Genomic DNA, 12,653 nt, shown 5'->3' on the forward strand with positions numbered 1-12,653 from the left:
TGTCGTTAGTGAAAATAGAAAGGGATGCAATTTTCCTGGGGAGAGTGTCTAAAAAAATCATGTTAATCAGAATCTTGAAATATGTAATTGAATTAAAACAGATTTATTGGTGTTTGATCTTTATGTACATGCTCAAAAACAGACTGCAAACCATTCATATTTCAGAAACTGGCACTGTGAAAGTGATGGGCAGGAGTGTTCGAGTCAGTGACAAAAACCGTGTGAGCATCATCAGCTGTGTAACTGGAGAATTCTGTCAAAATACTGGCATATTAGTATGCAAATATCAATGGGGTAAATTTTAGTGAGTGAAGGAAATCATCACTTGAATGATCTGACATAATGGACAAGGTCATCACAAAGTAACATAGCAGTGGTGAGCAAAGCCACAATAAGCCATGTTCTGCACTGGTGCAGCTTACCACAGCTTCAAAGCAGAATGAGCTGCACCAGTGCAAGTCACTGCTTATAATGATTTTTGCCTGTCTGCACTAGGGATTTGCACTCATGCAGCTACAAGAGCTAACTATTAATGCTGAATCCCCAAAGCACAAGAAGTCTCAGAAAAAGGCAGTTCCTACTGATATGAAGAAAGTTATACCAGTGCAACTTGTGTATATAAACAAGAGCTGAGGAAGGTCAGACCACAGATCTACAATGCCTAACTATTCAGTTATAAAATTCTTGTTAAGACAGCAGAGTATCATATATCAGTTGCTTCTACTTTGGATACTGCAACAGTGTTTCTGGGCAATCCACAACCATGCTATGGAATGATACTTTAGATTCTTATTTTTCTGCATCAGATGGTGGTGGCTCACTTCACACTTCAGTGTACTGTTTCCTTCTCAAGAGTCATAACCTAAAAGCTACAAGAGTTTAGAAATTTTCGTACTGCTTTTTTTAACAGCTCTTTGTGATTCTCAAGTTAGCAGCAGCAATAAGGCTGTCAGGCCTTTGACTGTTCGGCTACCTTGGTTTCACAGTATATTACGAAAAGCCTTCTGGCTTCCAAGGCTTGTCTAACCAACCTGCTACGTAAGGTAACAGGGGAAGATTAAGACTGAACTCTCTAAACTAGATATTCTGATGAACATCTTAATTATCACTTCTCATCTCAATTGATTTCTGCCTGTTGGTATGCATGCATCCACCTTTTTTTGTTCTCTTCTGTATGTATAAATATTCCTGTCTGTGTGTTCCATTCTATGCATCCAATCACAGCTCATGCTTAAATAAATTTGTTAGTCTTTCGTAAGACAGTGCTGCTCTTTTGTGAGGGGCAAAAAGCGACTCTGTTCAAGTTCTACCTGACTAAATCATGTTTTTTACCCTCTGGTTTCCAACAGCCAAAAAGATGATTGAAATCCTGTGATGGTTCAGGGCAAAACATTCGCAATGGTTACAAAGGAGAGCTCAGGATTCTGAGCTCAAGACTTGACTGGAGAATACCTATGCCATATAGCCAGTTTTATTTTAAAATGTATTCAACTGTAATTTAAATATTCTCATATTCTGTTACTAGTTTGGGGGTTTAGATTTTTGAAATAGAAATTCTTCATAGTCATCTTTTCATAGAATCTCAGGGTTGGAAGGGACCTCAGGAGGTCATCTAGTCCAACCCCCTACTCAAAGCAGGGCCAATCCCCAACTATTTATTTTGTCCCAGATCCCTAAATGCCCCCCTCAAGGACTGAACTCACAACCCTGGGTTTAGCAGGCTAGTGCGCTAACCACTGGGCTATTCCTCCTCCCATTCAATCAGGAGAAGATGACTATAATGGAGAATACTGAAGCTATTACCTGGATCTATTTCTACTTTAACCTTTTACAAGTTTGATATTTGCTTCTTAGTTGAATCCTCTTTTGTAAGGAGGCTATTACAGGATACAAATTCAGTTTGTCCTTATATTCCTACAATACTCCTTTTGCAATATTCCACTACTGAGAACAATATAAATGGCTAGTAATTTTACACACGGTAAGTGACTGTAGTTCAAACATTAAAACAGTACTACCTGATCTAGGTTTTTGAAGAGGAGTATATCTTTGCATGCTTCCTGCAGTCTACATCTCTGCTCATCTGTTTTTGGATGAACTACCTGCAAGGAAAAATAAAACAAAACCTGTCATGGCAGTGAAGAGATCTGATCACAATCTGAAGCATACTTAACCTCACAAAGTGAATCACAACATTAAGTAAAAACCTTGCTGTAGCTGGAACCTCAAAAGAATGAAAAGTGAAATAATGTATAAAAGAAAAGTGAAAGAAAAAATATCTGAATAGTGGCAATAAATGTTCAGGAACTCATACTTAAAAAAATTGATATTCTGACACAGCATATTTTTAAAGAACATCCAGACAAAAATACTCAAATATTTAGAAAATTTAACGGAGTGAGCAAAAGCTGTTTTACTATTGCTCTTCAATGAACTATTTTATTGTTTTAATATTCCTCATCATAACAGCTCCACTAATATTTAACATAACTAGAGCATTTGAGATATTTATATGTCTTAAAAGTAGTTATTTGAAAAAAAGAATTTATTTTTAAATTCTGGAATTCTTTCCACTCTTTCCCACTTCTGAATTGTTTAGTGATCTTCAGGCAGGTGAAACACAAAGCCTGCCTAAGAGACTAGATCAGAGTACGGCGTGGAAGGATGGAAAAGAACCTCCCCCCCCCCCCACACACACACACACAAGAACTTGGAAGAAAAGGAACAAGAAAACAATTCCAAGTAAAAAAACAAAGTCAGACCTCTCTTTTCTTCTAAACTGTTCTGTTTTCTCTTTCCTCCTAGTTCAGAACTTAGGCGAGCAAAAAGGGACCAGGCACCAGTTCAACTGCTGTGACCATGTCTGATCCAGAGACCTCTGTGCCTTTTATGAGCAAGAACTGGAGGAGACCCATGACCTTTATGAGAATGGGAGAGGTGAAACTAGTGCAGAAGGAGCTTCTCCCTGACAAATTACCCTTCCCAGGCACTTTCAGACACTAGACATGGGAGGTCAGCAACTAAAATCTTTCCCTTGCACCAGGTGAAAATTAGTCATTCATTCAATCCTAAAAGATGGGCTTATAAAAAGAAAACTGAGATCTCAGATGACAACAGCTTGTCCAGTAGAGCCACACAGCTTACTAACAACAAAAGTTATTTACTTTTTTCTAAACTCAATATTAATTAAATTAAATGTATAGAAGTAGACTGTACACCATGTATCTAGAGAAAAATAGCCAAGAAAGAAATGAACAAGAAGGAGGAGGAACAGAGAGTATCCCAGCAATAGCAACGTATGTAGCCTCACAGTAAGTGTTGGTTCCACAAGCAAGTGTATTTGCAGCCCCAATGGCTACAACTTTCTAGAAGGTTCAGATTTTGGTGCAGACGCACATGAGAGTGGGGTCTATGTGGACAATAACTGAATTTGAAATTTTATTTTTTGTAAGCTTCCACTGAAAGTACCTGTAGTACTGAAAATCTTGATGAGATCCAAAATACATGGTATACTACCCAGATACCTTTGTGAGGATCATAGTAGAAATACCTAGACAGTACAAAAATCTTATGATACATGTTTCTAGTGGCCATAACCACCAGTAAATCATCTAAAGAACTTGATACCAGAATTTCATCTGTCACTACAAAAAACAAGAAAAACTGAAGTTTTTAGTTTTGTTTTCTTCAGATGATGTCTTCCCAGATAAAGAGAACAAATGTTCATTTCTTCACTAAAATAATTCCTTATTATAATGAAAACAAAGTCCAAGTAAATTCACTGGGGGTTAAAATTGGATAGTAAGCAGATAAGAGGATGAATTGATTCAAATTAACCACATAGATAGCCAGGATTCTGAAAGAAAGTTGCACCATTAAGTACTTAGCCATTAAATAAAAAATAATGAGAACACACTGAAAAACTTGATGTAAAAACAATACAAGTCAAAATACTACTCAGGACTCAAAACTTCTAACATGGTGGTTCTCAAACTTTTGTATTTGTGACCCCGTTTCACAAAGCAAGCGTCTGAGTGCGACCCCCCCTTATAAATTAAAAACACATTTTTAATATTTAATACCATGATAAATGCTGGAGGCAAAGCAGTATATGGGATAGAGGCTGACAGCTCACGACCCCACGTAAAAACCTTGTGACCCCGAGTGGTCATGACCCCCAGTTTGAGAACCCCTGCTCTAACACTAATAATCCATTTTTCAAAAACATAGCTGCAGTTACTAGACACACCTATCATCTATTTTTCAGTATTTTGCAATAAAATATTTTAAAAGAATCTCCTCCTTTAGAATAAATTAAAATGGCTTTAGATTTTCACAATATTGAAAAACTGACATATCCTTAAGACTGACGGGGCAACTGAGCTTCCTTCCAGAAGTACAAGTCCCTAAAGGGAATATCAATCCCTATCAACCAGGATTTTGTTATATACAGTAGCTCTCGAGAAATACAATTACAATATCTGAACTGTAATAATCCCTATAAATTGCCTGCATTTAAAAAGATACAACCATCGGTGATTATAGGCTCAAGCACATTTCAACAAAGCATTTCCAATATAAGCAGCAGGTAAGCTCTCCCAGAACAGAACTGTTTTGATAAGGAAGGCAGTGAAAAACATGAGAGGTATTCTAGGCATCCAGACGGAGAGCTGTGCTAAACCTTCACTAATTCGTCACACTAGCACCAGTGCTCCAGGAATTGTCTGAACAAGTGTTATTTAAGCAGATAATTAAGAAAGGAAAAATTTAAGTTCATATAGATGGTAGGCCTCTAGGTACAATTTTAAAATCATTTTGGACAACAAATTTGTAAATTAAAGCCCATAATGCTCAAAGGAATGCCCAGAACAAAGAGACTTGACATTTCAGAATAATTCTGCTTTGTCAGTAATCATGTCATTTTGCAGAATTAAATGTAGAACTGACAAGGGGATGATGTGCTTCACATGTACGTTAATGTATGCAAAAGACTATGCCAGATGTGATTTGCCCATTCTTACCCTTGGTTCTGTATCTTCCTCTTCCTCATCTGGGTTGAAGGCTTCAGCACAAACTTAATAGGAAGAAGAAGAAGAAAGGTTACACAAAAGCTCTATTTCAGAGGAGCATAAGACAAATAAAATTTCAATTCCTTCCCTAAATTTGCCTTTCTACATTTCACTTTTGTTTTTAAAGTGATTTTTTGTGTGAATAATGTCACAGTGTCAAAGGATGAAACCCTATTTATTATCAGAATAGCTACATTAAGGTCATATCCAGACACCAAAGTGAGGGGCATGTAAAAGACTGAGTAAGCTTCCTCCACATTGGCCAAAACTACCTTTTAAAACTCTACCTCTAACCAGCAAGCTTACCTTCACATTATAAATACCGTGCTCTTATGCACACATACAGATTTCAATTCTGCAATTTCTTATAACCACATTTATAATGATCATGAACATAGATCCATTCACAAAACTTTCCCTAAACAGAGGAAAAACCATCTTGTAGCCACGACCCCTCATTCACATACAACATTTCAAAACTATATACACCACCTATAGATTCACACAAACTCTTTATTAATAAACAAAACACAAAATGTAACCAATAAATATGGTCTCCGTTAAGGCTATAAGATGGTGGCTTAGGATGAGAGAGTGAAGATGTGGGCTGAGAGTCATGGAAAGCAGGTAGGCAGGATTGAAAAGGGGAACTGATTAGTGGAGTATAGATGGGTTGCTGAATGACTAATTTGCTTTTTATGGTCTGTCTTGGAGAGGAAGGGGAGAATATGGAATCTATCCATCTTAAAGTTCAGGAATTTTTTGAGGAGGGTGGTAGAGAATCTCCCAATTTTTAAGCATTTAACACCACTAATAACTACTCAGATGGGTAAGTATCAACTCTTGGTATCTACTATCACCTGCACTCCCCCCTCTCAGAGTCCAACGTTTCATACATTCAGTTACAGCCTGCCCCCCAGAGCTGCAGGCCTTCCCAATGTCTCCTGTAGAACCTCATTTCTCCTTGTGCACAGACTATTTCTGTGTCTCATGCACTTATCACAGTATGCGGTCATTGTCCCATAATGTATCTTCCGAGCTAAAGCCAGCAGTTCTCAACTGGGGCTCCACGGCTCCCTGGGGTCTGCAAGCCCTTTCAGGAGGGCCGCAGAGCCCCGCCACTGAAACCCGGTGCCCCAAGCAGGGAGCGGTGTGGGGCTGAAGTCCCAAGCCTGGTGCCCCCCACCCCCATGGGACTCAAGTGGGGAGAGGGCTGAAGCCCTGAACTCCCCCAGCCCCCCTGCTGAAGCCAGGAGCAAGGGGGGCCTGAAGCTGGGAGCAGGAGGGGACTGAAGCCCCAAGCTCCCCCTTCCCCCCGCTGCAGCCAGGAGTGGTAGGGCTGAAACCTGGAGCTCCTCCCCCACCTTCTTGGAGCAGCAGGGCTGAATCCCCAAGCTACCCCCACACACTGCAGCCAGGATGGAGGCAGGGCTGAAACCTTTAGCCCATGGGCAGAGTTGAGGGAGCACGAGGATGTTGCCCCCCACCCCCAACTGCAGTACCTTACCTAGAGTGAGGAAGTCCTGGGGACAGCACCACCCCCAACCTCCTCCTCTCCCCCAGCCCCCCCTCAGGACCTGCTCTCTGGCCGGGTCCTAGGCCAGAAGCCAGAGCCAGGCAGTGAGGGGAAGCTGCTCCTCTGGCTGGTGGTGCCATGGCATTCCCCCATCTGCTACTGGTGCCCGAGGTTGCAGCTGCTCTTCAGCTCCCGCAGGCTGTCAGAGGTGCCTGGACGGCTCCGGGGCCAGCAGAGCCCTCGGGGAGCAGCCACCAGCACACAGCCCCAGACAGATGGGTGGCCTGCGGAGGTGAGTCGGGGGTGGAAGTGATGCTCCCTCCCTGCACCCTGCTGTGCAGAACTGGCCAGAGCCCGCCAGCCCGTAGCGCCCCTCCGCCCAAAACAGAAGTCAAACTAGGCCTATGCCCAAGAGTTCCCACCCCGGCCCAGAGTCCCGAGTCTCCTCTACCCCTGCTTGGCCCTGGAGTTTTTATAGCATGTTGAAGGGGGCCTCAGAAAGAAAACATTGAGAACCCCCCTGAGCTAAGCAGAGGCAATGCGTGGGAGGAGCATGTGAGGTCATGTGCCCCTCCCCCTAATTTGCTGCTTGGCTTGTACTGAGCATGCTCACACAGACTAAGCAGGTTCAGTAACATCTTTTGACACTGCTGCCCTACCTCTATTCCCGACTATCGGCAGCTATGGGTTGTTTCTGGAGCTGAGCAGGACTTCCCTCTTGTAAGTCTTTGCAATACATTCCAGAAACACTAAATTTAATATATCACACACAAAATATATATTATATAATTTCATACACCCTCCCCACATTATATGAACCACCTGAAAGGGGGTTCCAAAGAGGATGGATCTAGACTGTTCTCAGTGGTACCAGATGACAGAACAAGGTGCAATGGTCTCAAGTTGCAGTGAGGGAGGTTTAGGTTGGATATTAGGAAACACTTTTTCACTAGGAGGGTGGTGAAGCACTGGAATGGGTTACCTAGGGAGGTGGTGGAATCTCCTTCCTTAGAGGTTTTTAAGGTCAGGCTTGACAAAGCCCTGGCTGGGATGATTTAGTTGGGAATTGGTCCTGCTTTGAGCAGGGGATGGGACTAGATACTCCCTGAGGTCCCTTCCAACCCTGAGATTCTGTGATTCTATGATATACAGAGAGATAAAAGACTTGGGAGCCACTGATCAGAATAGTCCAATTCTGTTGTATAGCCAGAAATATATAATCAACACCCAATAATACATATTTAAATCAGTACACACTAGATTTTAATCACCTATATCTGCATTAACAAAGTGAAAGCCCATCATTAAAATAACATTAAATAATCTTTTTGCACACTATTTAAAAGAGGACACAATAGGCAGTGAACACTTATTGCATGCATACAATGAAGTTATGAAGAAGATGATTCCCGGCCAAATGACTTTAACCTTTAGTTATTACTGACACAATCATGATGTTAGAGAGTCAAGGTGGGGGAGGTAATATCTTTTATTGAACCAACTTCTGTTAGTGAGAGAGACAAGCTTTTGAGCTTACATAGACCTGAAAAAGAGCTCCGTGTGAGCTCGAAAGTTCTCACCAACAGAAGTCGGTCCAATAAAAGATATTGCCTCCCCCATTTTGCCTCTAACATCCTGGGACCAGCACAGCTACTGTCACCATGTAAGAGAGGCAATTATAATGGTCGGTTCCAAGAATTTTGATGTCATTTTAGTTCAGTTTCTGAGTGTTTCAGGACCGACTTTTCTTCTACTGCAGTTTCATAACTAGTAAAATCTGGTACATAATGACCTTTTTTGGAATATTAAGAGCCAAATATTCTCCAAGTTCTAGAAAGATAAGTCTTTAAAAGAAAATGTTTCTATTAATTTGAGAGCTTTGACAGTTCTTACGTATCTAGGTGGACTTCAGTTACATTCATATGAGATGCACCTATGTGCAGACACAAGGTGAAAAGTCATTCTTGTTTTTACCTACTTCTGCTCTTGCTTTAATAAGGGTAGTCTTGCGGCTAAGCCTGTAACCACTTAAAATTTTAAAAGAAAATAGACAGGCATGTTCTTTTGTACTTTATTCATTAGCTTGACAATACTGAAAACTTGGCAAAATGCCCAGCTCATTACAATGACATCTAACAAATTAATGGATTTAGGAAGAAATTAAAAAAAATAGCAGGTTTTAAAAATCTAGAACCAACTCTATTTGGAAGTTGCTGAATACTAATTTAGAGAAGCATACAGTACTGACCACCAATAATCTAGTCATTAATCTTTCACAGGGGTTACAAAAATCCATCATTTTAGCAACACTTAAGGTGTTTGTATATGTTCCATAAGCAGAAAGGCATAAATACAGTCACTATGTTAGCTAATTAAGTTTAAGTCCATTTTTTTCTGGGTTATGTGATACAGCATGGCCAGAGGGCAGCAGGAGAGGGTTAGAAGGGAGCCTTATTCTCTGTAGAGGGAAGAAAGTTTGCTATAGATTAATTAGAGTACCTGAAGCCACTTAGAGCACCTGAAGCCAGTCACCTGATATAAACCCCCTGCTTCAATCAGACAGGGAAAGGTGTTGGAGCAGAGAACAGTTTGAAGGAGTAGAAACAGAGTGGATTGGAGTTGGAGCAGAGAGCAGTTTGGAGGGAAGCAGAGGAAAGTTTGGAGAAGTGCTGCGATGGGCTAAGACCACCAAGACCCTAGGTAAAGGGACACCTGGCTTGTGCAGAGGAAGGACAGGAAGCCCCCACAAGCTGAAGGGCAGGAGAGGGAAGTAGCCCAGGGGAAGGAACCGCTAGTTCAAGTGATTTACCGCTATCCCTAGGGCCCCTGGGCTGAGACCCATAGAGGGCGAGCCCGGGTCCCTCCCTCTCCACTCCCCTCCTCTAGGACACTAGTGGGGCAGTTAATATTCCAGTTCAGGGGCAAGAAATGGCTCCCTGAACCCCTCTCCCCCAAGAAGAAAAAGCGCGAGACCCATCATAGTACCAGCAATTTGCCACAGTATGAATACTAAAACATAATGCAAACCATTCATTCACATCACAACAATGAAGCCAAATGCTGAAGTAATTAACTGTATGAACAATGACAAAGAGTCCTGTGGCACCTTATAGACTAACAGACGTATTGGAGCTTAGGTTTCGTGGGTGAATACCCACTTCATCATATGCCATACGCACTATTCACCCATGAAAGCTTATGCTCCAATACATGTTAGTCTATAAGGTGCCACAGGACTCTGTCACTTTTTACAGATCCAGATTAACACGGCTACCCCGCTGATGTATGAACAATATCTATTGTTCATTGTCTAGTACATCAGTAGGTAAACAGTTTATTCTCCCTCTATTAGTTTGGAGTAATTTGAATATGTCTTGATGGTCCATCTTCACCATTTGATGACCATTTGATACTAGTTTGCTGACAAGCAATCAACATCTTAGAAGGGCTTGTTCAAAGACACATCATTGTGTTCTGATGGGGAAAGATTAAGCCCTGCATGTTCCAAAGAAAGGTAGTATTATGAGTAGATAAGCAACCTAAAAAGCTACAAACCCCAGAAGCGTAAGTATACACTCATTCTGTATGACAAAGGTACACAAAAGGGAAAATTATTTATTAGCAGTTCTGTTTATAAGTCTTCCTCTTCCTTTCATCTTACAATAGGGATCATAATCTACTGTGAGAGAGCTCTGAAGATTCCATAAGTAACATCTTACAAGACAGATGCTCCCGGCTGTAGATTGTGTGGTATCCTATTCACTCAGTAATGTCAGCAAATCAGTCTAATTATCTTACCAGTAACTGGAGTTCATTCCTCCTCCATGCAATAAGGAATCTTAAATAATTTATATCTGAACATGCTAAAAGTCAGGTACCTTCTTATGTGTAGTTAAGAATTTAAGAGGCCACAATACAGGTCAAAGTTTTCTCCAGCGATGTTTACTACCCAATATCCAGAGTTTGGGCTTAGACTTTGCCCCCCTCAATTGTGTTGAGACTATTGCTAAGAAGCTCTCTTTGGAATTAAGGAATATCCTTTCAAGATTTCCCCCAGACAGGGAGAGTTTGATTACCATGGCTTAGACTACCATGGCTTAGACTAGCAAACACAGTGGTTCTTAACCTTTACTGCAGCCTGTACCCCTTTGGTTCTGCTCTTCTAGGACAAAACAGCTAACTAAGCCCACAATGCAATGCATGAGAGCCATAGATAAAGGGTTCTTGATTAGGGGATCTGGGTGTGGAATGAGCTTCCAAAGGGATTTCAGACTGTTCCATAATCTGTTTATCGTTAAGGCACATCACAAGATCTTCCTCTATGATAAAGCCTTCCCAAAAAACTCTATTTTATAAATACAGCCACACCACTAGATATGCATATCAAGGTTCTCAGTTGACCTACAAGGCTATCAGCAGAACCCAATGTGGAGCTATGCGGTTGAGGGAGGCTTTGAAAGAACACTTTAAAGTCAGCCACAGTAGTGTTCTGTGCTGGAGAGTTCTCTGGACCTGGAGCTTTGGGTGCTGCTAAGAATTGCATAGTGCTTGCTGTGCATTTATAAATAGGACTGGGTATTTTCCTGATGGTTATGAATTCTGTGGTGCTTGGTATGCATTTACAAGTACTGTTTGCTTTGACTACCACTCTGCAATATTTGTTGTGAACTAATAAAGGTAATTTGATTATCCAAAAACAGAACTTTATTGGGTGGGAAAAAACAGTGCAGAAAAGTAATGTGCAAATAAGCCACACAGGCAATGCTATACCAATTTTTAACATGTTTCTATGGCTGTGCTTGCATAGTCTCTTCTCCCCACAGGCCCAGGAGATCCAATATTTCCTGTCTACTCCAGGCAGGAATCAGTTGGGCAGTTGCACACAAGGGTGAGCAGCTAGGTATGCTCACCATGATGGGCAATCAGGAAATGGCATTCCAACTCTGTGACCCTTGAGTAGTGGAGTTTAACACAGTACCAGAGCTGTCACTCTTGCAGGGAATGGGGCACTGGGGGACAGCTGCTGGAGGACTGTTACGGTCAACACCGCTCACGCAGTATCTAAACTCTCCTGATGTCAATCTCAGTAAGTTGACAAACGCTTTATGCCATTTGGGGAGCTAGTTTTATTGTGTTGCTATAATGGCATGCATGTCAGCTGGAGACAAATCTGAGTGTAGCTATATGCATAAATAGGTTGACGCAAGGCATCTTACAACAACCTAATTTTTTAGTGTAGACCAGACTTAAGATAAATATGACAAAGAAAAGTAACTTAATAGATAGTTCTGTTTGTCATATAGTCTGTCTCCCATACTACTTCCCTCCCACACCTGCTCAGGGATTGCAGAGATTGCTTTTAAATAGTGAGCCCTTTTCCATTATATTTCTGTCTTTGCTTCACTCTGGAAGTTTCATTGTGGAAGTGGGTAGGCTGGTGCCTTTATTCTGATTTTGACAGCTCTTGCTTCCTGGTAGCTAGAACAGTAATACAATATCTGTTGAGAGATGAGGAAGAGAGGAGATATAGGACAATTAGGAACTCTGAACTACAGATTAAATACTGTGGAGTACTACAAACTCACAAACTAGCAACAAGGCTGACATGCTAACAAATGGCAATCAAATGCCCTGTCCATCCCAGTATTTTACAAAATTAGTAATGCAAGAAAAATATTGTATATTAGCATCTTCTAGTGCATCTCCCTGCGTATTCAGTTTTATCGCCATTTATTTTAATTTGTAAGCTGCTTGGGGAAACAGACTATCTGGGTCTTTTACAGCATGTTATCTATTTAGATTTTTATATCAAGTTAATCACCATGGTGCCTTAACTTACTGTCTGTGCTTGAATAATAATGCTGTGCATCTGTTCTTTTTGCTGCCATTAACCATATACAAAACCCTTTAGCATATTCACGAAGTTAACATAAGGACAACGAAAGGTTACCCATTTGTAGGTTAAATTATAAACACTGATCACACCAAGCTGATCCTTACTTTTTCCATGAAGAAAAAAAGGTAAAATGCTCCACTATCTTATATGACTGAATTAGCACTATTGGCTA

The 12,653-nt window shown here is 41.0% G+C and overlaps 1 protein-coding gene across 4 annotated transcripts in view; it reads right to left on the minus strand.

Annotated features, from left to right (window-relative positions):
• PRKAR2A (protein kinase cAMP-dependent type II regulatory subunit alpha) overlaps window positions 1-12,653 on the minus strand; it is a 131,446-nt gene that overhangs the window by 45,251 nt on the left and 73,542 nt on the right. For all 4 annotated transcript variants that reach the window (XM_039546730.1, XM_039546732.1, XM_039546731.1 and 1 more), the window contains 2 exons: window positions 5,022-5,074; window positions 2,019-2,102 (listed from right to left, as the gene is read on the minus strand). In XM_039546730.1, coding sequence (XP_039402664.1) covers window positions 2,019-2,102; window positions 5,022-5,074 — 137 coding nt within the window. The remainder of the gene's footprint in view (window positions 1-2,018; window positions 2,103-5,021; window positions 5,075-12,653) is intronic.

The sequence above is a fragment of the Mauremys reevesii genome, linkage group 7 (assembly GCF_016161935.1).
Source record: "Mauremys reevesii isolate NIE-2019 linkage group 7, ASM1616193v1, whole genome shotgun sequence".
In the NCBI taxonomy this organism is placed as follows: domain Eukaryota; kingdom Metazoa; phylum Chordata; order Testudines; family Geoemydidae; genus Mauremys; species Mauremys reevesii.